This window comes from Poecilia reticulata, chromosome 20, assembly GCF_904066995.2.
Source record: "Poecilia reticulata chromosome 20, P_reticulata-male-v2, whole genome shotgun sequence".
Lineage (NCBI taxonomy): Eukaryota > Metazoa > Chordata > Actinopteri > Cyprinodontiformes > Poeciliidae > Poecilia > Poecilia reticulata.
The window spans coordinates 11,044,206-11,071,369 of record NC_088849.1 but is presented as its reverse complement, the minus strand read 5'-3'; the positions used below and the strand labels follow the sequence as shown (position 1 = coordinate 11,071,369).

The window sequence follows — 27,164 nt, the reverse complement described above, 5'->3', positions numbered from 1 at the left end:
AACTCAAGTAAATGAGGAAAAATGACAAACCCAATATATTATCACACAGCTCATTTAACACTCGGTGCAGAGGCAAACCCTAAAGTCGCCGTGCCTGTGAGGAAGTGTGTGTCCCCCCGTACACGGACAAACCATGTCTTACAACGCTTGATGTCTATTCTTAAAAGCGCGCTTCCGAGACTTTGCGTAGCCGCGCGCGTTTGTGTATCGCTGAGAAAGGGGAGTCATCAAATCAGCGGAGTGGAAATGATCAAAGACGAATAATCAATCTTCTCGCAGTCTGACCGTTGGTTTACACAAAGACGACTAAGGAGTGTAATTGAACAGCCTCAAGAGATGCAACAAAGAAAAACAATGTCTCACTCCAGTGAGCTGCAGTCATGTCTGAAATTCTATTCACAGTCTATTACAGAATGATGTTGGAGAAGTTGTGTTTAATTTACAATTTACGGTGACATTTCATATTTCGATCTGTTGTTTCACGTTTATTCTGAACTCCTTTATTATAGCATACAAGGTCTATAGAGTGCAAAGACACTTGCGGACGGTTCTGTGTTACTCGAAGCTGAGTAAACCGGGGTCACGTATGGATCGGCATAGCTACCATGTGCAACATTTATCGGATTCTCAGGAAAATAAGTTTGCTACTTGTTTACATGTTGGTCTTTTTTATTGCGTGTCCTTGTTTATGAATCTATACCCTCACATTCTTTTTTGTCCTTACATTCCCATGAGTCACGAAACCATACACATAATACGTGTGTACACAAACAATAACGAAAGCAATAATGCGATGGACAGACAATGTTGTACTCGGCTTCTGGGTCCTTCTGTTTTAATTGCTCCTGCGATTAAATACAAAGACGAGGGAATGCAGTCTGGTCATATGAAGCCAAATATATTGAGGATGAACGGGTCAAACTTGAGAAACGTATGTTACTAGTTTCTGAATTCGTCTAGAGATTATCATTATCAAAAAGGAAGGGTTTTATAAAGAAACACACATGGCATAGAAGGAAGTTAATGTTAAATATCTTCATCAAAATTCAGAGTAAGTGGTTGGAAAAAGTACTGAAGGAAACAATTGATACATTGTTAGGATATCGTTAGGACACTTTGTCTTACTTTGTACAAATATACAAATATACTAGTGTAGAACAGCTTTTATTTTTATGCCACGTGTTTAATGAAAAAAAAGAAAAGAAATTTATTTTTTGGCAGTTTATAGTTGTCGATTGAATACCCTTTTTTGATCCTGATGTACAATTTCATTAAAATGTCTGAAAATGTTTGCATAGTTAGGAACCCTGAATGTTTGTTCTGATTTATTGATCGAGCTCCCATTCAAAACTAAACTCAACTAAAGACTCTAAAGAACATAGCATTTCATGTAAATAAAATACATTTAATTTGAAATTACTACAGTTTGAATTTATATGAATTTCCTGCAATTGAGGAAATTGAGATTTTTAGTCACTGTGATGTTTTATTCCTTGTAAGTAATTTACAAGGCACACCAAACTCTACAACAGCTCGAGTAGCACAACGTATGATCCAGAATAAGACGAAAAAACAAGAAAATGGAACTGGAGGACAAACAGAGTTTGTCCATGTTTGTTGTAGCAGAAACCATTAGACGGCTGATCTGCCAATCAGTCTTTGTTACTGAGGCAACGACAGTCCTCTGGCGACTGCAGTCAAACAGTGGTGAGGGGAGGATGGTTAAACAGTGATTAAGGATGGCCATTTAGAAAAGGCTGGAAGACAGGGAGACCTTGAAAAGTCAGCCAACCAAAGCACTATTTATGTAATATTGACTGGCCTCCACACACTTATATATACTGCACGCCAACATGAATGTGTTCTGAGACAGAAAAATGCAGAATGTACACAAATTCACTCAACTTTGACTGCTAAATTAATAGGCTGGAGCAAATGCTCTAATACTTTACATATAAAAACTGTAACTTGGCTTGCTGAACTATAAACTCCTTTAAAACAAACAAACAAACAAAAAAAGCTATCTTAGTGGTAATTGGCAAATGAGGGGACATTCAGCTGTACTTTCGTTTTATTCAAAGGTTACTCTGAAGGTTGTACAAGTGTTTCTGGTATGACAAAGTAGTGTAAAGACTCTTTGCTTCCCTGACTAAATGATTAATGTTTCAGAATGAAATGCAGAGTTTGTGCATAAAAAAGCCAACATTTTCAGAGGAAAACTAATAAATACCTTGCTGTCGATCTCACTGCTCCCCAAGGAGATCTGAATAACGTAGAGTAGAGCATCTGTAAGGCCGTCACACTCTCTCATTCTCCGTCGCGCCTCCTCACCTGCTGAGCTTACGTTTCTGAAACACACCAAAAACAAGCCATGTAAAAAAAAACAAGAAAAAGATTAAAATATAAGATTGATCAAATTTTAAATATGATCACAGATTCTTCCTCCCAGCAGCTGTTCGACTCTGTAACCATCACTGCTCCCAGTAAACTCAAGAATTTACATCCATACTGGTATTTGCAAAGTTATACTGATTTTGAATATTTTTGTTGGAATTTACACATCTCACTTTTTATTTTCGAATGTTGTGGTCTGTAGTCTTTGGATCGGCGCATGCTACTTTTGATAACTGCAGAGTATTTTATGTTATAATCTTTCCCTCATTACTCCTAATTTTAAAATCTATACATTTTAATACGTTTACCATTGTGCGAACCTACACGTTTTAATATCCTGTCACTTGCTGCTGTTTCACCTGAATGTCCCACTGTGGGACAAAAAATATATTTCTATTCTGTTATTAAAACTTGTCAAAAGACAGAAAAACAAACATCTCAGACTATCCATACAGGCCTATATCTAAGTTTAAAACACTTGAAGAGAAAAAAGGGAAAAAGTCACTTAATTCAAAAAGACACACACCATATAATGTTAGAGTAATTTGATAGTTTTATGTATCCTATTATTAGTGGAAGCCTTGCTTTTATGATCTATAGAAAAAAAAAGAAATACACAGAGAAACAGACTGGTAACCGCGCAATTTGTTTTACTGGTCGATGGTCAGTGAACACACCACGTCGCACCGACACTCATTGGTATAAAAAAATAATTCTAAGGTAGGATAATTTAAAGGTAGCTATTTAAAGGTAGCTATTTTAAGGCGTCTAAAATTGAAGTCAGATGAAGCACAAAATTGCCAGATGTTATTTAAAACGAAATTGTATTTTCCAAGGAAATGTGTCTGCAGGCCATTAATGGTGCCGCGGCAAAGATCCAGGCTTAGGCAGATAACAAGAAGACAGAATATACTGCAGGAAGGTTGTTCTGTTTGTCCTGCTGAGCTTATCAGGCATGAAGGATTTGAAAAGGATGGCAGCCTTCAGGATTTAGGGTAAGGATCTATATTTTCTAGGGAATGCATACATTTGCTGCTGTTTAATGTTGCAAATTCTAACCATGCTATTTTCCAACATTAGAAGCTAAAGAGTTACAATGTAAACTCCTTAACCATAGCCGTTTTTCAACTCTGACGTTACACAAATAGCATGACATTCCCTACTAAATAGCCTGCTCTTCAACAGCACTTTATCAAGTCAGAGGACTCCAAAGCATACACACATTTCACACACATTTCAGATGCTGAAATATGTGTATGACACAATGTAGCCACAACTGCACTGGGAAGACTAACAGAAGTCACCACTAGGAGGTAAAGCAAGTGGGTTTCGAACCGGCAACCCATTGGTTACACAACAAATTCCTACCTGACATAATATTTTAAATGTAATTCATATAATTTGTTATAATTCTTGAAGAGAATTCTGATTGGTCCTATAATTGGCAGGTCAATACTTTCCAAAAAAAAAAAATGAAACGACAACAAAAATCTCTGGAAATAATGGATAGAATTTTTCAGTTTTAGACACATGAAACTAACAAGCATTACAATGAATATTTTTGTTATCTTACAAAACCCTGTGCTTCCACAAACTATGTTATACATGACTTAAAAAGTATTACATATGACTGATGTACTTTCAGGACAGAAGGCATAAAATTTCGAGTCAAACTTCTCAAGCCACAAATATCGTTCTGACTATAACAAAGCAGTAGTGAAACTTTAAAAGGAATACATATTTGGTTTTATTTAAGGTGAAAACATCCATTGTACAGGGGAAAAAAAAAAGAAAAATAAGAAAAAAAGACAAGTTCCTTTCACACAACTTGAGCAAAACATGCACTAGAACCGTCTAATAATGTCAGTTTGCAAATCATGCCTTTGGCACCCGTTGAGGAGATCAAAATGTAAGTGACTGTCTTGAAAGAATACTTTGGAGATAAATGACTCCAAGCAATCTGAAAACCTAAATGCCACAGCCACTCAATATACCTCCTCTGCATGGTTTTATGTAGCAGAATCAATTATTGTCAACTCTGCCGCACAGCAAAATCAAACAGCGCAATTCGGTCTTGTAAAATTAAGATAAATGATAAGGTGCCAAGTAATCGCATTTCTACTTTAAGGGTCACAAATCACATCTTCAGATGTACATGTTGGTTAATTATACAGTAAATCAGGGTAATGCAGAGCAGCTGAATGTGGATTTGCACTAACAAGTCAGCTATTTCTTAGGTTGAAGACCTGAATGTAGATAAAAGACTCCATAGACATCTTAGAGCTTAGCTTCAAATCAAAGAAAACAGTAATTAATTTCCATCTACGCTGCAGACCTCTGCTAAAGCGACACGCAAGCAACGGAAGGGAATAAACAGAGGAATCATTAACATTTAGTCAGAGCAGTTCAAATATTATTCTCTTAAGATAAAATTTAACAGAACAGATGAGACAATGTGGTGTGAACAAAGAGGCAAATCTGTCATGCTGGCACAATAAAGATCACAGCTGTTTTTGCCAGTCTATGAAATTAGGTTATTCAGAAACTGTGCCGACAAAAATAAATAAATAAAAAAGAAACACAGAGAAGAGAGAAAGAACTCAATTAAAACGTCACGTTCGTGGCTTCCCACTTCCGAGAGAAGGTCAAATTACTTCCCCTCGCTTTGAATGCTAATGGACAACGAAGCATACCATGAAATGGTGCTCAGCAGTAACAAGTGTCTGTCGAGTCAATATTAAACAACAGAACAGTGCAAACACTTCATCTTAGTAAATGTTTAAGCAACAAAGACAGGAGGTGGATAGAAGAGCAAGAAAATGGAGGTACTGTTTGAATGTGTGGTTTTGTTATGCTGGAGATGTACATGGTAGGTTACATATCTGTTAAATTATTATAGATGCACAAACATGCACTGGTGATGACACGTAGATATTCAACTCAGGAAGTCATCCAAAAGACCGAATGGGTAGGGCTCGGTGCCCAGAAGTAAATAGGGGTATTTCAAACAGAACTGATGCAATTATAAGAAATACTTGAGATAAGTTTTAATGCTAATGTGTTCTGAACAAAGCAGCATGTATTTTCAGTTTTATGACCAGCATATCAAATGGAAAAATTTTACTTGTTTCACAAAATGTTGGCTAATTGTCTCGTTACAACACTTTTCTTTTTTTCTTTTTTTTTTGCCAAAAACCTTCAATGTTGAAAGACATTTGGCCAGAGGACATGGCGCTTGCTGAAGGCAGAGAGTTGTGTCTGGCCACCACAGTGCCCGGGAGTGCCTAGAGCCAGCTAACACCAGAGCAAGGCTTGTTGATCATGATTCAAAACTCATCTGATTGTAATCTGAAACCACGTCATTCATCCATATATATAACAAATCAAAATAAGCCTCATCCAAGATATGAAGCTGGGAGTACAGGAAACCCTGCAGTCGTTTGTTTGGCGTCCAAATAAAGCAGGGCTGTTAAGGTGAAACGGTTGGACTGATACCACAGCAGACAGCATTAAAGCTAAATGAGACAGGGGAAAAAAAGGCATGCGATGTCATCCAAATACGTATACGCAGTACATGTTTATGATTCGTATTTTCTCAAATTCCTCATTGAAAGTAGAGAAGCACAGGAAGATCTTGCATGGCTAATAAATTTACATTTCAGACTCTTTAAGCTATTGAGCAACAAAATGTATCGTTTACTTTGATTTGAACTGTCAGTGGGTTAACTTTATTTATAAAGCACAAACAAGTATAGAGCTGCACAGCATGACCAAATAACTGAAGGGAGTTGGTAAAAACACACGCAGGAGACAAGATTAAAGTAATTCATCGTTTTAAAAAATAAGAAATATTGTAAAAAATAGAAACAGTCAAGATATTATGAGCAGCACTTATATTAACTGGTAATTTTTTCCACCGTTTTTCTGCTGCAACAGAGAAGACATGATCACCTCTTACTTTTTTTGGTAGGACATATGAGAGCAACTGGTTGTTGGACCTAATTGTTCCTATGGGCGTATGGTGCTTTAGAAGATTCTTTAAACATGATGCAACAAAACGATTGTGACCTTATGGATGGATGGATGGATGGATGGATGGATGGATGGATGGATGGATGGATGGATGGATGGATGGATGGATTGAGAAAAACTATTATTGCAGTTGTTCCTATTTTCAGGTTCCTGTTAACAGGTGAGCAGTAGTATTTTGAACAAGCCACATCAATCTTTCAATATCCAAAGGAAAAAGATGAGGCTTCAACTTTGTTGCTGGACAAAGCTCATCTTGACAACTGAACTTGCTTTGTGATTTTAAATAAGTTGTCAAAGAATATGCCAAGATTTCTCACACGAGAGATGTTGTATGACAGAGAGGTATTGGGAAGATCTCATCTCCCAAGTACCAAAACCTCAGTTTTATTATTTTTTAGGTGAAGGAAGCTTGAGTGCCTTTATAATAGCAAGACAGTCCAATGATGACGTAAAGAGTTGCTCGATGTTTTTTTTATATGAATGGACAGATAGCATAAAACGTAAAATGCTATTGCTTCCACATAGTTGCAGAGTTTCCTCTCATTCAAAATGAAGAAAACTGATGAATGCATGAAGCAAAAAGTGTTTCTTGGTAAAACAGTTTGCATCACATGACTTCACTAACAAAGCTAAAAGCTCTACTAATAACACCAGGAAAAGGGCAAACCAATTTTAGGCAGACTATTATTATTATTATTTTACCATATAGACATAAATATATTTGAATGGCTGACTTCAGTCTCTTGGCCTGTGATGATCACAATAGAGTGCATCTTTCTGTTCTTTCTAAAAGGTTATATAATGCATTTTGTAACCAATTAGACTGGAAACTAAAATGTCCAGTTGAATCATGAACAAAACAGCTTTAGAATACCAGTAATCACAGTCCCAAGAGAACTAGCACCTATTATAAAACATAACATATAAAAGACTGAAACATATCGACATGACTGAACCAAAACAAATATATTAAAACATGATGTTAAGTATGACAGCACTGAAATAATAAGTCTGGGATTTTGCATAAAAAAACATCATCATTCTTTTGGAAATTAGGACAACGTTCCTGCTAAGGAATTCAAATAAAGTTCCACATTTTTAGATCACATATTTTTGGTTTTCAATTCAAAAAACAGCAAGACTACTTTTACAAGCAAAGGTGTCAGACTGAACACAACTGCTCAGCAGTTGATTAGATCCAGCTGCTTACTTCGACTGAATGCGTTTTTGCTGCGTGACCCATTAGCAGTGATTACAATCAGCAGAATAAGGTAATAAGAAATTTATTAAACAGGAGGGATTAGTATGCTGCTCTGGTGGTGTAAACAGCTAACCTCTTCAAAACTGGCAATGGATTTATGAAATGAATTTCTCAAATTTCAAGATAAGGGTGACTTTGTTTTACTCTGATGAATTTTGCTATGGGCAACTAGATAAAAAAAATATTAAAAAATCCTAGTGCACGTATGAGTGTCAGAAAATATTTGATGAGTAACTATTTATGTGTCAGTTAACTCCTAGGACTTCTGACAAATGAGCTTAAAGTGTGGAAAACATCTATTTTTCAGAATATAAAACTGAGGGAAAAAAATATTCTGTTTTTGCAAAAGCTGGATTGCCATCAGTTACATACGTTTTTCTATTACACTTTTTAAATCAGACATATTTTCTTTTCATGGATGCACCGACAAATAATGTAAAAGAAAATCAATCAAATTTACTCGTAGCAATTTAGCAAAATGAAACAAAAGACAATGAGATTACGAGTGAATCCGAGACAGATGGCGAGCAGACAATGTCAGTCTGACGGCTGTCTCAAACAACTGGTGTGTGGTGGCGCTGTGCGAGTGTCTGACTGTGTGTGTATGTCTCTATGTGACTGAGAGCACAATGGCGGCAGAAGGCGATAACCGGATGACAGTGCAAATGCATGAAATTGATATGAATATGAAGGAAAGCAATGCGGAAACGCAGCTGTTTCTGACCATGCGTCCTGATAATTGTTCAATAAGAAAAACCACAACTGGCTTAAATGTGAATTTTTGAAAGGAATCAACCTTTGCTGGGTGCATAATGTGTACAGAAAAAATACATAAATAACATACAGTGTGTGTAATTCATAAAGAGCAGACTGTGAATCGTCTCTTGCTTGGCAAAAAATAAAAAAATCCAGCAATCTGTGGGCACTTAAAGCGTTTTTTACTGAAAGATATGGAAACCACACAGAATAATGCTTTCTTTTATACCGTGTTCAAACACCTACAATCAGTATCTGGCTGAGGACAAACTCGGAGAACACAATCCCGGTTCTCGTAGTGCAAGTGGTCAGTAAAGCCTTTCAGTTTAATACAAGGAAAAGGGTTGCGAGAGAAATGGCGAACAAAAGAGCTCTATGACTTTTTAGTTGACTACATTTGCATATAGAAGTCATCGTGAATTAGTCACCCCCTCACCCCCTTGAGGAGTGACTCGGTTTAATGAGCAGTATTACCACAACAGCATGAACACACTTCTGAAGGTGTGCAGAAAGTGAGCACACAAAGACGCAAACCAATAATAGGAAACAGTTGACTCACTGTGACTTCCTTCCAGGTGTGCTTTCTGTTGTTAGTGTTTCTAACACTTGAATTTTGCATGTCTGTTTTGATGTGTGTGTTGTACGTGTGTGCGTGTGTGTGTGTGTGTGTGCCACTTAGGGTTGTTGTACATACGAGCTCAAACACAAACACTCAGGAAAAATAGACAGAGTTGTACAGAAACATATGCAAGAGTGCCCATGCAATACACAACAGCACAAGCGCTCACAACAAAGGAATAATGAGATAGGTGAGAGGTCTGAAATTGAGCTGTGAAACACAAAGACCTGAACACTGTAGTCTAATGTTACATTAACCCTTCGAAAAGATAGTGAGATGGGATACAACGCTGGTGAGCAGCTATACACACCTCCTTTATCCCCCTTCAGTGTTTACCGCAGCTAAATCCTTCCTTCAATTTTTACCTTCTCCTCTGCTTCCAGTTCATCCTCTCCTTTAACATTTCATCTGTAGCTTCAGAGTGGTGAACAGTGCAGTGACAGCATCATCTATCTTCCCCCGCATCTTTACGTACCGACACACAGGCACAAAGCTCCTATAAACAATTTTGTGACTTAAGGTGGAACACTCCATGGTAAAAGTAGGAAAAAAAAAAACATTATTATTTTTTTTTAGTCATTGAGGAAAGGTGAGATACACATCAAACAGGTCCCAGTCAATCCCAGACAACCACACACACACGCACGCACACACCTAAAGAAAACTGTATATGAACCGGAGCACATTCAAACACTAAACACACACAATAAAAACAGGCAGGGCAGAGATTTGAACCCAACACTTTCTCTGCGTTAGGTATAAAGAGTTCATTTAACTAAATCTGCCTTAATAGGCAATTTTAGAGTCTGACACCATGACAAAGTTATTTTTTAGCTGTGAATTAGTGATCTAATCTCTTAGTGGTGCCATAATTAAAAATGACACACACGGCAGCATGATCACTATGTAATATTTGCAATGAAAAACATCTTATTCCATTAAAAAATATCTAAGGTAATTTGAGTTAATGAGTTCAGTTTAGACGTTTACCAACTGTAGCTCATAACACTCGTTTAGGTACAAAACTCATTTTCTGTGGTTCACAGACCTCTGTATCTTGCAGACCTCTGTATCTTGCAGTTTTATATACTTTCCACTACATTAACTCATGTACATTTATTAATAATGTGTTCCTTTGCTTGTAAATAAATTTACTCTGCCATGATTATGTCTTTAATGCATTAACACACACGTTTTCATTGCACATAAACAAATTATAAACTATAATGGATGCCTTAAGACGTTTTAGCAGCGGTAGCGATGCAAATTGCATCTCTTACCTGAGACAGCCTGTGGCATTGCGCAGCACCTGGGAGGTATGAAGGTGGAGTTTGCGGTCATCGAGGTGACCAGGAGATGAGTCCCAGTTGGAGTGCGGGATGATGACGCTGTTGGTCAGAACTGCAAGTGCATCTTGGATAATCGGCATCTTCAGGGCGTCGCACGATGACAGGTTCCACAGCACACCTGCATGTAATGTCGTTGAAAACAAAATAGGCATCAGGAAGCGTGTTCTCAATTCTGCAAAAAAAAAAAAAAAAAAAAAAATTACATTTGTTCATGATTTTGAGAAAACTATTGATTTCAAAATATCAATTTCTTGTTTCGTTTTAAAAGAAAACAGGTATTTCAAAGAAACAAGATATTATGAAGAATATAAAATCTTCATTTGTATGCAAGGTTGTACAACAACAGTTGTAAAAGAAAATCTAGAAACTGAAAAAAGTAGATCAGAAAGGAGCAGTTTCTAGATAAAGAAACTGCTCCTTTCTGATCTACTTTTTTGACCGGATCAAAAAAGAAGCTACAACGAATACATTTTTATTCTGATGTTGGATATTAATGAAGAAAAGAACCAGTTTAATTAACAGTTAAGATTTTATGTTTCCATTAGATTTTTTTTTAAAGTAGATTAGTTGTTGGTACTTGGCTTGACTGCATTTTAGTTTGTCAATTTGACTTTTACTGTGGAATCTTACTGCAAATTTAAAATGAGAGTTGTCTGCATTACTTACTGCACTTTTCCCTCAAGAGCACTAATACCCCCTAGGAAGCAATGCAGCAGTACCCAAAAAAAGTGACTATAACTGCATAAGAAGAGTTATCCAGCCATCTGAATTATGTTATATAATCTAATCGCAAACATTATAGACGCACGTGCGCACATTTTCTCATCTACTTGTCAGATGGTGTGCCAGAAGCTCTTTGAAGGCAAGTGATAGCCCCTAGTTACTTTTGACAACTGAGGCACCGTCGTATGCAGTAAACCTACAAACAAACACCATCATCATCTTAAACGTAGTAGTTAGCACTTGATGATTGAACCCATTATTTTTGACCAGGATGAAAGCAGCAGAGAACAGGCGCACACATAGCCATGAATGAAAAACTTTGGAGTCGGTACACATAGAAAAAAGGGCGAAAAGTAGAAAAAATGAAAAGTATGACAAAAGTAAAAGAGAGGCTGGAGGCGATGAGTGATGGCTATGAGAAAATGTCAACCAGAACAGAGGGAAAAAAAAGCTTACACCGCTTCATTTACCATGGCACACTAAAAGAGCCATGTTGCGACTAAAGGCTGGTTTGGTGTCAGGCACCAGATGTTACAGGGTCAACGTGACACGTGTCATTTAGTGTCAACTACCATTCAAACAGCGGACGGCCTCACACAGTGCTATTTGCCATTTGAAACATACTACAGAATTGTATTTATTCATCATTTGTTAATGCTGTCAGAGATATAGGGAAAGTGATTTTCTCATTAAATCGCTTAAAGCTGGGGCAATTAAAATGTAAACAAAGCATACTACTTTAAGTCTGGTTGTCTAAAATGCAAGCAATGTTGAAAGGTTATTATTGAAGATGTTGTAGCCCATAGAGACTATTTCTTCAGACGACAGTTTACTCCAACAAGTCATCTGCTTGCCATCACAACAGGCACCAGAGATCTTCAAGCCACTGTGTCTGCATTGGAGGTTCTGACCAAGGTCCATCTGGATTCTACAAGAGTTTATCAAGTCTATTGTGGAGTCTCCCCTACTACCAGATGCTATTTACCATCAGGTAGTAGTCACTTGACAGCTCTGATGCAGGTCTGACTACATAAAAGCAAAATCTTTATCGACCTTTGACCCAAGGTGACTTGTTACCAAGTACACCTATTGGAAATCTTTTTTTTCTCCCCTTCTTTTTTTTTTTTTGAGACATGGCATGCCTTGAATAGAAATCTAATAACTAAGAACCTCTTATAGAAGAAACAGGAAGGTTACTACTAATCAAACCCTTCCAGGTAGCTCCAATTTTGGCTACACTGGCACTGAAGTTCTCTATGAGCACAATGAAAACCCCAGATTCAGGACACCACCTGAAGACTCCAAGATCTAATCTAGTTTCTAGTTCATAAGCATAGACAACAATCAGAACCCCAAAGATAAAACACCTGACATCGATGTCCCTTCTCACAGATGTTAGACCCTTGTGGAGTGGGTCTAACATCTTATATATTCGAGACGCAAAATCGGAACAACAGATTTCCAAACTAAATTTAAAGGTTCAAAGAATTTTAATATATGTGAACATTACACTATATAACAAGAGGGAGAGATCTGTTGAAAATCTTTGACACCATATATTTTTCTCTCATGCACAGCACCCTCTACATTCTACAATGGCCATCAGGCTGTCTGACCGAAGAGAGTGAGTGATTTCCTTTGTTTGTTCTGACAGGCATTGGACAGTGTGGAGGTGGATGCCGTATAAGTGAACATAGTTTCCAGTCCACTCATACTTGGCTTAAGGTTTACATTTTAACAAAATGTCACAAGAGTTCCTTGGTAAAAGTCTTGCTTTGAATTAGTCAGGACTCAGACTTCAGCTGAATAAAGTTTATCTAAAGTTTACCTAGGAATTGTTTTTTTTTATTGTCAAGCAGTAAACAACCAATAGTTCTTCTGGGTAACAAACTGGATAAGCTCTACAAAAGTGGATGTCGCAAACTTGGACGATCAAAACCAATAGGAGTTGTGCTCATCAATATCTTTATACTTGATGAATGTAAATGAATAACATAAAAAAAAATCACATTGCATTCCTAGGCTTTGGTTTCTATTTCATAATTAGGTGGAGAATTTAAAGCATCGTCAGATCTCTTTTTTGAAAGGAGAGAAAATTCAAAAGTGGAGAAGATAAGGCAAATATTCAGCAAAATGTTTTAAAGGACATTAAAAACAAAGAGAACATCTATGAGGAAAAAAGGAAAAGAGATTACTGAAAGCAAACGGTAAAAACGTATCTTTGTGTGAGACATTGGGAGGACAAGAGAAACCGGATGATAACTGTGACCTCGTCAGTTGTTAGACAGCAATCAAGTGCTTGTGCAGAGGGTTTATCTGTGAGATGACGGCTGCAGCATTCGTCTTTTCTGTTTCTATTAAGCCTGTTGTTTTGCTGCTCGTCTCTTTGCTTGCCAACAACTTGGTATTTTCAATCTAATGCAAAATATATATATATATATATATATGCAAACATACACACAGATTCAGCAGGACACTTGACCTCGGTTAAATTGTGTCTCTTTCTGTCCATCTGTTTCTCTGATGGTTTCTGTGTAGGGCAATTTGTCAAGTGCTGATTAGGGTATGATTGCAATCACATTAAGACTGTGTTGCCTTTGATTAGCAAGAGCAAGAATCCTGACTCCCGGCTTGGGTTGGGTTTCTTTACCTGCACAAATTTGAACACATTTGTATGTACTTGTGCAAGACACGATTCACAAATGCAAGAGGAAGGGGTTCTGGTTTGTATTATTTTGGAAATCTCTCCCCGCCACCGAAAACAACCATATACAATTTGTAGAACAAAGCTCGGTTTCTTTCTGAGAAGAAGATCAATGCGTCTGCCATGAAGTGATATTGGGCAATTGTGAGGCTGACATATGCCCACCAACTCTCTCGCACACTTTCCTGTTCCAGAAACATAAATCTGTAATGCTCTGCTAAACTGTGTGTCCTTCAGGATATAAAATCTTGTGAATTAAACTCAATGACATCACACTCAAGCCTTTGTGCCAGCGCATTCGTCCAGTCTCTCCGTCTTTACAGCTTAATGCCTCTCCTATGAATAGTTGTCTTCATATACTTGACAGACAGTTTCCTAGGAACTGGGTGGTTTGGGGAAAAGGGGAGATGATTGCATGAATTCATGAATAAATGAGAGTGTGACTTGCAAAGGGGAGAGTGAGACCTGTTAGTCCTCTAGTGGCTATGTTTTATTAAACAGCTTTCATCTTTTCAGCTCAGTAAGAATTACTTAGCCATCGGGTCAGGACCTGGTGATGAGTAAAGCCACAGACGGCATATTACACAATCAATGTAACAAAAAAATAAATAAAACAGAATATGGAGGAAAAAAAAGGAAACCAATGGTCAACAATTTTGTTCTGGTGAGAAACTGATGACTTTACCTAAATTGAATCCAATTTTCCTCCAGGAGGTCGGCTGGTTTACAAATCCCACTAGGAGAAACATTGCTTTGGAAACAGTTTTTAACAGCACGTAATGTTTGTTACCAGGTCATTCCTGCATAATGTGTCCAGAAGAGTATTGTTCAATAGAAATAGAGCATTTTTTTTCTCTCACCAATGTCATTATAACCTCTTTCACTAAGCATTTCCATTCTAAATCCACAGAGCTAACCTTGTTTTAAGATAACAAATAACCAATAAAGCTGGCTATACTGGCATCACAAAAGCCAATGGAGTTCTTGAGTAACACTAGCATGGTCAAAATGATGAATCACATCAGTGTGTAATTTATTTTTAAGCGCCACAACTGCTTAAGCTGTTCTGCCTTTGGCCTCTTCATTGTCCCATGCAACTTGTTTTGATAATAAATATTAAAGACTTCGTTTAGCCAGTGTGTTCCCATTAAGATACAACATCTGTTCTTCCAGGGAGTCCTGTCTTGTCTAAGTTAGCCGTTGCAAGGCTATCATCACCTCATCTGCACTTGGAAATGTGACAGCAGTGGGTTTGGTTCAATCCCCCGCCCCCTACTAGGCACCTCGTTCCTCTTACAAAACCTGCAGAGATGGACAGAAGGTGTTTTGCAACAGCTTAAAATGACTATGACAAAATTTTGTATTTGGTGTTAAAATCAGTAAATTAAAGACTTAGCAATTTAGCTTACACTGGCAGAAATACGAGTGTGTTCAAATAAATTTGAATATCCTTGAAAAGCTAAATTTGTCCACAGTGTGCCTAAAACTGGTCAAGACACACAGGAAACATCTGACCTCTTTAATGGTAATCAAATGTTTCTGTACCAAATATTAAGTTCTATATTTTAATATTGTGTTAAATATTTATTCCATGCAATCAAATGCAAGTAAGTTGTTATAAAAAAATTACACAATGCTATTTACTGGATTTTTGGGATGATTATGTCTCTCATAGTTGAGGGAAATTACAAACCTCTCTTCTTGATAAGTGGGGAAACTTGGGCAATCAGTGGTTTATCAAATACTTATGTTCTCCATTGTATTCAAGTTATATTTACAAATGACCTAACTTTTCATTAATTTTCTATCTTAAAAAAAGTGCTGTTGTGCATTCCTGGACTTGTGTTTTGAAAAGGAAGCATTTATTCCCATTTAACAGATTCCTGGAGAAGTGCTATTTTATTTGAGTGCTGCACTAAAAATCTCTAAATGCTTTTACATGACAGATGCCACTTGATGATCTCACACTTATATATGAATTGTCTTGAAAGTGTAATCATCTGTTTTAAGTCAGTCAAAAGTCCCAACATCTAGCTCTGTTTTGCTTTTTTTTTTTTTTTTTGACATTTTATAAAGGTCAAATCAATAATAAAATAACAGAATTCACAGTAGCAGAGTCATAGCATACATTTGGTTTTACAGAAGCACAAACGTATTTTTTTAGTTTGAGGTAAAAGGAAGTGATGGGATCAAAATGTTGAAAAGAAATACAATTTACTCTAAAGTGGTAGTTGTGTGTTGAGGAAGTGGGGATTGCTACTCAATGCAAACATTTAGGAGCATATATATATATATATATATATATATATATATATATATATATATATATATATATATATATATAGCAGTAGCAAATGCAGCCATGGTCCACTGCATCAAGGTGAGACGAGGAGTTGGGATAGCATTTCCTATTGACACAGAAAGCCTTTGCATCGACCAGACTTTGACTGACAGGCCCGGAAGCCTTGGCCCCATGCTATCTATCTCACACCGAGACCCAGGGAGCCAATAAAGGGTAAACTGTTACAGAAAGGTTTTTCTGGTTGACGTTAAAAAAAAACAAAAAAAAACTATGCCCTTTACTATTTTCTTAGACTTAAAAAGGTACTTAAATCACACAGAAGGGAGAAAGATCACTGAAGTAACAGCATCACTCAAATAATGAGAAGGATGAGTTTTCGTCTCAAAAACAATCGCTTCTATAAGAGACCATTACACAAGGACCATGCCTGTTGGTGTCATTTTAGTAAACGCTATGGTCTCAATGAACCTTTGAGAGTCCCTTCAATGGCTTACCATTAAGTCATTTAACTGACCACTAGTACTGAAGGTCAGACATTGAGTGCAATGTAATCTGGTAAAGTCATGCCTTTAATGCCTTCTTGCTATAAAAACACAGAAGAGCAAGAAGGAGCTGATCTTTATAGTTCTCATTTACTCTTTATTCACACACTTGGATGATTTCTGTAGCGCTTTAAAGGACTTTGTATAGATTTACATTGGCATAAAAAGTCACACCGCAACATAAATTTGGCCTAATGACACAAATTGCACACTTAAACATAGACAATTAAGTACTTCAGCCAAACATTTCACTAGTTCAAATGATTTTCTGTTGGCCGGTTTAAGGACCTTTTTCTTAATAATAATTTATAAAATGTCTTTTTTCTGACTTGACCAATTAAGACTATTTCAGCCTCGGCTTTTAGATTTTACTTCTAATGCCTCTACAGTCTGTGCCTAAAACGGAAATAGTCAACATAATGCAAGAACTGTGGAGCATCTCTGTAGGAAATTGAGCATATTTTAATAAAACCACCGCTGAATGGGAAGAAATGTGTCTACAGTCAAAGCAGCATTACGCAGAAATGATAGAATTAAATCGTTGCACACATCATCTACATAATGATCTGTAAGAAATTAAAACACAAATGAAATGAAATTACAGCAGTGGTTTTGAGAGGTGAATCGCAGCACCGGCGCGATGTTAAATGAAGACAGTCTTTGAAATACGGCAGTGCCTGGCACAGAAGCGTGCAAAATGTGAGGTTCAATGCTTAGCCCCAGAATAAACAGACGGCAGAACATGTGTGACAAAGAATCACGCTGCCTGCAGCAGGGGCAAACTGGACAGATAAGGGCAGAGACAGGAAGAGCCAGAAAGAAGGGAAGATCAAATTTCATAGTGTGTGTCTGGTGGAGCGAGATGATGATGGCTATTTATAAAAACATCATCTAATGTGACCTGTAGTAAATTTCACCTGGTTTTAGACCAAAATGCAAATACACACACTGAAGTACTTCAACTCCAAGCTATTTTTGGGACATTCGTTTCTCCATAGTGTCAATGAATTTTCCTCAAGAGGCCAAATCTACTGGATGCTATTCCTAACATATCACTAATATATAGAGCACGGGAGGCTCTTACTTTTCCAAAGCTGAAACATGAAATCTGAATAATAACAGACAACAACTGTCATTTCTAGCAAAAAACGATCCCAGTAGGCCACAAAAGCAGCTTCATCATTCAACGTTGTTGGCAAATGTCGCTTGTGTGTCAGATTTATGGGCATACCAGAAATGTGCGATAATATATCATATAATTGCTTAACAGTTTTTCAAAGACCAACATCATTATCTAAATGTGCATCCAGTGTTTTTTTAATCTGCATTACTAGTGTTAGGACACTCATTCAGTGAATCCATTCACATCAACAGTAAAGGCCATATCTGCCATCCACTATTTATTACAAGCTCAGGGATTTCTTGAACTTTTGTCACCATGTTCACAGTCTTGTTCTTCCAACATTGAAACAAACTGCATGCGATTCAGCAAAATCGCTCTGATGAAATTAACTGTTTTACTTACTGTACATCAACAAAATGGCTAATTTGCATCAGTGACTTGCACAACATCTCCTGATCAATGATGCTAGTTTCTGTTCTGCAGTCATTTACTTGAGTCCACTTCAAAAGGCCAACATTTTTCCCCGTCAGATTTGGACAGCCCATTTGTACATCTGCCAGCTTGTCCCGTTTAAGTCAGAGTGTCTCCATGGACGCATTTGAGTCCGTGAACAAATCACTTCCTATCATAGTGTCGTGCATTGGCTGCATATCTGCAAACTCCTCCGTCATCTCACAGTCTTCCGCTAATCCACGGACAAAAATAAGTAAGTGGGCAGTATCGCAGACATCGCAACTCTCATCCAGAACCAAGAAAAGCATTTCAAAATTGTCTGTTTTCTTTTGCAGCTGAAGCACCAAGTTCCTTGCAGCGTTCTTGATGTCGTTACAATGACTAGACAGAGAGAGAGACATGTTTGCAAACTCGCCTTGTTTCTCAGGGTAAATTAGTGCTGCGGACTCCTTCAAACTCCCAATCATAGGATAAGTTACAATATCAAGCTGGTCCTGACTGCTGCATCCCTTAGAGAGTGGAGTATTGGAAACAAACAAAAAAAGTCTTTGTCGCTTTCCAAGTTCAGCCAGATGTCTTGTGATACTTCTCTCCACAGAATAAGAATCAGCCTGATTCTTATACTGCTTTTGTGTTCAACATCACCATCGTAATCATGACGGTTACAACTCTAACCCTAAAACACCACTAAAATATGTATATATTCCTTTTTACACTAAGTACAGGGGCTGCACAGTGGCGCAGTTGGTAGAGCTGTTGCCTTCCTTGCAGCAAGAAGGTTCTGGGTTCAATTCCCGGCCCTGGACTTTCTGCATGGAGTTTGCATGTTCTCCCTGTGCATGCGTGGGTTTTCTCCGGGTACTCCGGTTTCCTCCCACAGTCCAAAAACATGACTGTTAAGTTAGTGATCTGTCTAAATTGTCCCTAGATGTGAATGTGTGTGTGCATGGTTGTGTGTCTCTGTGTTGCCCTACGACAGACTGGCAACCTGTCCAGGGTGAACCCTCTCGCCCAGAACGTTAGATGGAGATAGGCACCAGCACCTCTCCCGACCCCACTAAGGGACAAGGGTGTAAGAAGATGGATGGATGGATGGATGGATGGATGGATGGATGGATGGATGGATGGATGGATGGATGGATGGATGGATGGACACTATGTACACAGCTTCGTGGGCGAATTCAGAAAAATATTTAGGAGTTTACGCTTTGCTAGAGACTCTGCATTCGATGTCAGTTTTTTTCTCCTTTACTCTTAGCTGACATATCTAAGTGCTCGGACCTCATTTCTTGAAAGCCGTTAACCACATTTGCAAAGGCACGTAAGCGTAGAGATCACGTAAAGAAAGCAATAATGACCTCCAAACTAAAAGCCATATCATTGCATTTCATGCGCTTATAACAAAGTAATGGCATTTACGCTGCTTTCATAAAAGCTTTTAAAAGACAAGTCACTTCCTCTATTTTGTAGTTTCCTGCTGCATTACTCAAAAACAGTAAATTTTTCGTTTACTCTGGCTCTCTCTGAAGTCCACCCCCCTCTCTCAGCAAGTGACCACGGTGGGAATTCCTCTAAGGATGTTTAAGTATGCATGTGTGTGCTTGATGAGCTTTGTCCCATTGCGGATACAGCGGGGTTGAAGGTCAAAGTGAAGATGAAGGGCTTCTTTTAGCTTTATTTATGTACGACCGTGTGAACGGCTTGGGTGGATTTATGGCATCCGAAACATTGTCTTTTACTGAATGGCTGCACTCGTTCTTTATCTCCGGGAATGTCCTAGTCTATGAGCTACACGTGTCTTTCTTATCTTTGGCCTAGCCTGGTGTCAGGTGACACAAAATGCAAAGAGGGAAACAATGGTTATACAAGTGCAAAAACACAGCACCAGCACAATGGAATACACACAGAGACAAAAGCGGAAAATGCGATAAAGGAAGAACACGAAACATAAGAACAGACAATGAGAAACTAGAGAGAAGATGTTGTAAGTAACAGGGAGTGGAATAATAATAGTTTAGCTTTATTCTGTTGTTATGGCCTCACCAGCAGGATGTGATTATAAGAAATTTTGAAGTGCTGATACATGCAACAGCAACTCACTCACTCAAATATCACCTCAATATGAATTCTCACATGTTTATTGTCGTGGGATTACAAATTGTTAGGTTTTAGAAGAATACCTCCTGTGACAAGTACTGTACAAAACTCAGACATGCAAAACAGGGTTTTAGGTTATCGTGAACATTTGTTTATGCATGAAAAAGAATGTAGCTACTGACTTTCCGAAACTATAAAGATTACAAAAGAAAAAAAAAAAGAGGGAAAGTAAAAAAAAAAAAAAAATCTCTCGAAGAATTCTGAAAATAACACTCACTGAACTATCCGAGGTCATGCAATGTCTGTGTGGGAGTCTAAATGTATTCTATACACCTTTTGCTTGCACATATTTCTTGGAGCATTAAGATTAGTTAATATATGTGTGTTCGTGTTTCTGAGTTTGTGTGTGTGGGTGTGTATACCAAACAGATAACTTTCCTTACCCTCAAGGTTAAAACATGATTGGCCAATAAATGTCAGACTCCGTACTTGCTGGTAAAATCTTGAATTTGAGAAAGGCAAAGTTATATTTTTAAAGCAAAATGAAGTGCTTTAAAAATAACATAACAAGCGCAGAAAAACTAAATGAATGTTCTGTGTCTCAGAAACATTAATGATCAATTAATAAAAAAGGGAGGATGCATACCAGACCATAAAGGAAGAACTACCTTTCCTAACATTGTTATTTCAGTTACTTTATTAACTTTCTTGCTTGAAAACTAACCGTTTTTTTAAAATAAATCCTCAGGTTCATTGCCAAATTGTTTATAAGCTTCAGTGATCAAGTTCTATAACCTTGGTTTCTTTTAAGTAAAGAGAAAACTTTTCTGAAGTATTTTAATTCTGTTAAAGATGAATGGAATTAATTCCTCGTAGAAATAATTCAGCTTCAAAAGTTAGCAATTACCATCAAGGATTTATCAAGTAAGCAATATATACAAGTAATGGGATTACATTTATGTAAAGATGCATGACTTTTACTAGGTTCATATATGTCTGTCTTAAGTTATACTACACAAAACTAATCTTTTTTCTCTCTACTAAAACAGAATCAAACAATTACAATCACAGTCAAAGAACATGTAAGGCTGCTGCGAGGGTTTTCAAGTCATGATTTCAGTAATGCACTTGGTGCCATAAGGTGGGGTCTTTCTGAGTTTTGTTTCATCTAATGTATAGAGTTTAGAATTCAGGTGAACACCAGACTAGTACCCATTCTTTTAACATTTTTTGTGGTGCCAACCATTGCTTGACTGGGAGGTTGTGACTGCAGTCAAAATTAACAGGTACAGTAAGGATCAAGTCAATATAGAGTACTTAGCAAATCCACACATCAGCATGCAGTTTATTTTCATACACTTGCATGAAAATACCAATGGGTTAATATAAAACTGAAAAGTCTTACACACACACACACGCACGCACGCACGCACGCACGCACGCACGCACGCACGCACGCACGCACGCACGCACGCACGCACGCACGCACGCACGCACGCACGCACGCACGCACACACTCACACACTCACAATTATATCCGCTCCTAAGGTTGCTGTCATTCTGGAGCATACCTAGCACCAGTGCCAGGAGGTGAAAAACAAGTTAATTGCAAACACTGTACCTGTTACAAGCTCTCTGATTTCCACATCCCCAGTCTTCCTAAGAAGACGGACCAAAGCAGGAATCCCCCCACAGTTCTTCAGGGTCACTTTGTTCTCATCATTGGCTTTGCCATATACCAGATTCCTTAAAGCTCCACAAGCGCTCCGGTGGACTTCACTCATCCTGTGATCCAGCAGATCAACCAGCAGCTGGATGCCTCCCTGTCTACGGATCTGAGATTTAAAGACAGAGATTCAGTTAAAATTCATAAAAATAATATTTTGTCACAAACGATTAAAAATAACCACCAATAAATGGAAGTCATTATTTATCGGTAAAGATAACAGATAAGATAATTTATGTCCAACAAATATACATACATTTGAAATCTAGCAAGAAAATTCCATGTAAATACATCACTGAATGCACAAAGCACACAGCCAAAAAAAAAAAAGATTAATCACAAAAGCCCAAGTTGCATAAACAAACACATTTATATCTGAAAACAGAATTCAAAAAGGATATTTAACAGCATTGGTGGAAGTGAAACATTTCCTTGTTTAAAAAAAATACAACTGAATTAATAAAAGCAATATTTCCACACAAAGGTACAGTTTTCTAACAAATGGCCTCAATTAAAACAATGAGTAAAGCATATAAAAAGTCTTTATAGACATGAGTGGCTTTCTTATGCATTAATCAATTATATAATTTCTGAAGTGACAGTCTTATTTAGCCAGTAATTTTACTGCCCTGACTAATCACCTTATTCAGTGCCTTTTTTTTACATAAATATTGCTCCACTGAGACGTTATTTAACATACCAATAATAAATTCTTACTGTGTTTACTGTTATCAAAGCTTCTCAAATCTCTTTTCATCTGTGTAATCTGCATGGAGTTCTAAGAAAGTCTACCATCTACAATGGCACCAAAATGTTCTATAATCATTGACTTCAACACATAAACTTACAATGGCATAATCAAAGACAGGGGCCAATTTCAAAGCAATAGATACAGTTATAATGCAAAGACATATTTCTTTAAAGTTGTTTTTGATATAGATCAGTACTCTGTACGATTGAGGACCGAAACTGCAACATTTGTTACATTTTTAGGTAGCGTGACATTTGCTTTCACGTTGCACTGTGATAAACAAACCAAACCCTTTGAGCAACCTGTTTAACGCCTCGCTTGTGACGGCACTGCCCCAAGAACCACTGCAGAAAACAAACACAAACAAGCCTCTGAATAAGACCATGAGCACGACTTCCTTCTTTCTGAAATGTAAACAAACGTGGAGTGGTGTCAGATTTGAGAGGAAGGTAATGGTAAAAAGTGTGCATATCCCTTTTAGTAAACAGAGTCCACAGAGCTATCTATAGAATTGAGTGTGTGTTTGCTTGTGTGTGAGTGTGCGCAGGTGTGTGTGCATATATGTGTGTAATTAGCCTCCAGTATCTGCCACTCTCGCCAATCAGATTAACAACCCAATGTGGGCTAATTAAACATAACATGACACAGCTAATGGCTTTGCCTTGACAAAACTAACACTTAATTACACTGATGAAGGAAGGAAAAGGAGTTTTGATTTAGTAAAATAAAAATCAGAATCCCTTTCTGCTTTTAAATATTTTCCTAATTTGGCATGCTTGTTTCTTTTCCCTTTTTTTTATTAGTATTTGACAACAAATATCTTCTCAATTTATTAGATTTCTTCACATAATTGTAGATGTCCAAAATGTGGAACATATGGTGAAGGTAAACAGTAAGCACTTGTGATTTTCTAAGAGTTTTGGTTGCATGACATTGTGCAAAATAATCAGATTCGTCCAAGATTTAACTAGGTTACAAGGTTTTGCTGTGCTATTACAGTACAACTCAATGTGCTTATGGGTGTAAATATTTTTGCATCTGCTAAATTCAGGGTCACACAGAGTACTTGAAAAAATAAATAAATAAATAAATAAAACTATCTACAGTCCCTTTAAATTCTAGGGATTTATTTGGCATTTTTGAATGTGAGGATTTAAGGGTATAATTAGTTTGCCACAAAGTGCCACGTTAAATTGATCTCTGTTAACTTTGTGTTGTGCGACTTTGCAAGGTTTAAGCTAGAATTAGATAATTTCATAATTTGGTAAATATCAGCTAATTTACAGTTAAAAATACTAAATTTGATGCAGTGCATTTTCTATGATTGCAGACCAAAAGAACAGCTGGATTTCAAAAGAAATTGTAATTGCTGTTATTGCACGTTTATAAGTCAGCAGTTTAAATACAAATAAATGAAGTGAAAAACATGATATGTTCACAATTTTGTTATTTTACTGTTATTAAATAAGTGTCCAAAATTATTATCGAAATCTTCAAACAGTGTGGGATCATCACTTAAAATAGAAAAGAATGTTAAAAGATCCAGTTGGACACTTTGCCCGTGACAGGTTATTATTTTCTGCTGATATGACACTCCATGTGATGCTGAATCTGTGGCAGATGGAAAATGCAACTTTTCCTCTTTTAAAAGAAGTGAGAAAGCATGACCAATTAACACCAGATGCCGCCTCACTTCATTGGCTTTCCGTGTAACATAAGACATTTTGCTAAATACACACAAAGTCGCAAACATTCCCAAATTTAGAGAATTAAGCAAACCAATCTGTAAAAAATTTATGATTGTGCCCCGAATCTCTGAGAGGACAAAACAGCTGATGCTATTAGCCCAGTGGGAAGCACAATGAAGGCAATCTGGCGTTGCGCATAAAGCCTTCCCCCTATGGTGCAACACATAATGCTTTCCGCCCATGGTGGAACACATATTGCCTGCAGTCTATGGTTCTTAACATAGGCTTTCTTCCTATGTTGATTTTTAAATCTTCCCACATCACTTCTCCACTGCAGGGATTTTTATCAACCACGGGGAGTCAAAGAGTCGAAACAGCATGTGTTTGGTCCAATCAACAGGGGTGTAGGGCTAATCATCAAGACAGGCAGCTGTTATCACCAGGTGACTTGTTGGAAGATGGATAAATTAACTATTGCAAGGCATCACAAAATGGTAAAGAAGAAACCAGTATTTTTATGGCTTCAGGGTTTTTTCCACTCTCTTGAATTGGACTGCATGTGGCAAAAAAAAGTAAAATAAAAATATCAGATTTTTCAAAGTTACTTCCATCATCATCAAACCACTTCTGTATTATTATCCCAGTGGCCGTCACCAGATATTGATCATGAAACCCAGAAAATAACTTGTGTGGGTAGTGTGACAGTATGTCCTTCTGCAACACTAGTTGGATAGATTTTGATAGATAGATGTTTTTGAGTATCTATACAGTATGTTACATAAACTACTATGTCAAAATTTCTCAAATGAGGTAAAAGCATTATGGTTTGGGGCTGTGTTGTTCAGATAAGAATAAATGTAAAGTTTAGTGAATTGAGGATTAACTAGATAGGGCCAAGTTTGACATCATTTTGGATGGCAACCTTTAGGACAGCGAGCCATGGGTGAGTCCTACAGCCTGTCTGTCACTTAAAAAGTACTGTAAACAAAGTGCCCTAAGAAAAAGCACATTAAAGTCAAGCAGTGGTCTAGCTAGTCTCCAGAATCCAATCTTAAATCAAATCTGGGCAGGAGATGAAGCTTCAAGAGGATTTATAGAGCTCATACGTGGGCTTTGACTGGGCTTTTGCAACAACTCTGACTTCTTTTTCTTCCTTTTAAAGCTTTTCTATTGTACATTGCTTGGGCATTGTTCCCTTGTATGACCCAACAGGCTGTTGACCGATGGCCTCACATCTAAGATAGTCGCTGATTAGCACCAGTTCTTAGTGCAACCACTGGCACAAGCTGTTGCTTTCTTATGACTAACGTTGACCTGGTTCAAAAGGAAGAACTGTTTGCATCAGGAACAGAAGACATGTTCATGGAGATTAGAAACAAATAAAAATGCTGTGCTTGGGAAACTGTTGAGAAAGGTTCACTCCTGATCTGCCCAGTTAAAATATAGTAATTTCCCACCTAACTAAAAAGTCAGATTAGCATGAGGACATTTTCTCACTGTTGCCACTTTCACATCAACTGTCAGAAGTTAAACAGATCATTATCCTGCATAGAGTTGTACTTTCAAATCATACTTTAAACTCAATCTACAAAGGCTGCTGCCCACTCCAAATGTCAAATACTTTTAAAGCTTCTTGTTTCCTGCTTTACACCTGCATGCCAGTGCTGCTTGTACTGATCACTGATCAGCTGGTCTTGCTTTGTGAAGCTGTCGTGAACGCTGCTTTTGAAAAATGTGACTATGATGACATTGATGACAAATGATGACATTCTGGAATCTGTTTGCAGTATTACTGATAAATTGTGTGATTTGTTGAAATGAAGTGTCTCTTTTTACTCTGACCAAAAAGATGATGAACGCCTAATGGATGCGATTTTGTCACTTACTTGACACTGGATGTTTTTCCAAACGTTGTTCTTTTAGATGCAACTTTCTAAGCCAAGATGTGCAGCCAGATTAATTTTAGAGAAGTAATTCTGCTTCAGTCATTTACTAATTCCTAACTGTTTACTAACTGTTCTGAACTTCAAGATTTGACATTCTAAATGACATTTGTAGTATCTGAAATGGCTTCTATTTTTATGCAGTTTCTCTGATATATTTGCTTTTATATATCTGGTCAAACTTCCTGATGATTATTTAATCAACTGATACAAGTAGTAGCTGCCACTGCCACTGAATGCTTTTTTCTACCTTAAATTCCACTTAAAAAGCTTCATATTTAACCTTTTTTTTTTCATAAATGACGGTGTAGAATCTGTTGGGTGTTTTCTGTACGCTGGAGGACAGATTTAATGTAATTTTATTACATAACACACCCAAATTAAGGAACTAGTCCTTTTTTGAACTATGACTGACATGAGAATTTGCTCATCTAGGCATACCTACTTGTGTCCTCTTTATGTTTGTGGTACTGTTAATACGTTACTTATGAAAAGACCTAGCAAAAAGCTAAGAGAACTTCCAAAAACGTGTGCACCTTTTATTCTATTTCATCTAGCAGGGATTAGAGGTGCAGATTGATTTGTCTTTGTCTTCTGCTGTTCAGCGGTGGTCACACCTATTGGTAACCCATAGCGACAACATTGCTTGGTAACAGTTAGCAGAGGTGACAGTTGGTAATGTGGGAATCAGAGGTGTAGCA

The 27,164-nt window shown here is 37.4% G+C and overlaps 1 protein-coding gene across 7 annotated transcripts in view; it reads right to left on the bottom strand.

Annotated features, from left to right (window-relative positions):
- The window catches only part of ctnnd2a (catenin (cadherin-associated protein), delta 2a), a 229,647-nt gene that overhangs the window by 53,501 nt on the left and 148,982 nt on the right, over positions 1 to 27,164 (bottom strand). For all 7 annotated transcript variants that reach the window (XM_081601621.1, XM_081601622.1, XM_081601618.1 and 4 more), the window contains 3 exons: positions 21,977 to 22,190; positions 10,343 to 10,529; positions 2,231 to 2,348 (listed from right to left, as the gene is read on the bottom strand). In XM_081601621.1, coding sequence (XP_081457747.1) covers positions 2,231 to 2,348; positions 10,343 to 10,529; positions 21,977 to 22,190 — 519 coding nt within the window. The remainder of the gene's footprint in view (positions 1 to 2,230; positions 2,349 to 10,342; positions 10,530 to 21,976; positions 22,191 to 27,164) is intronic.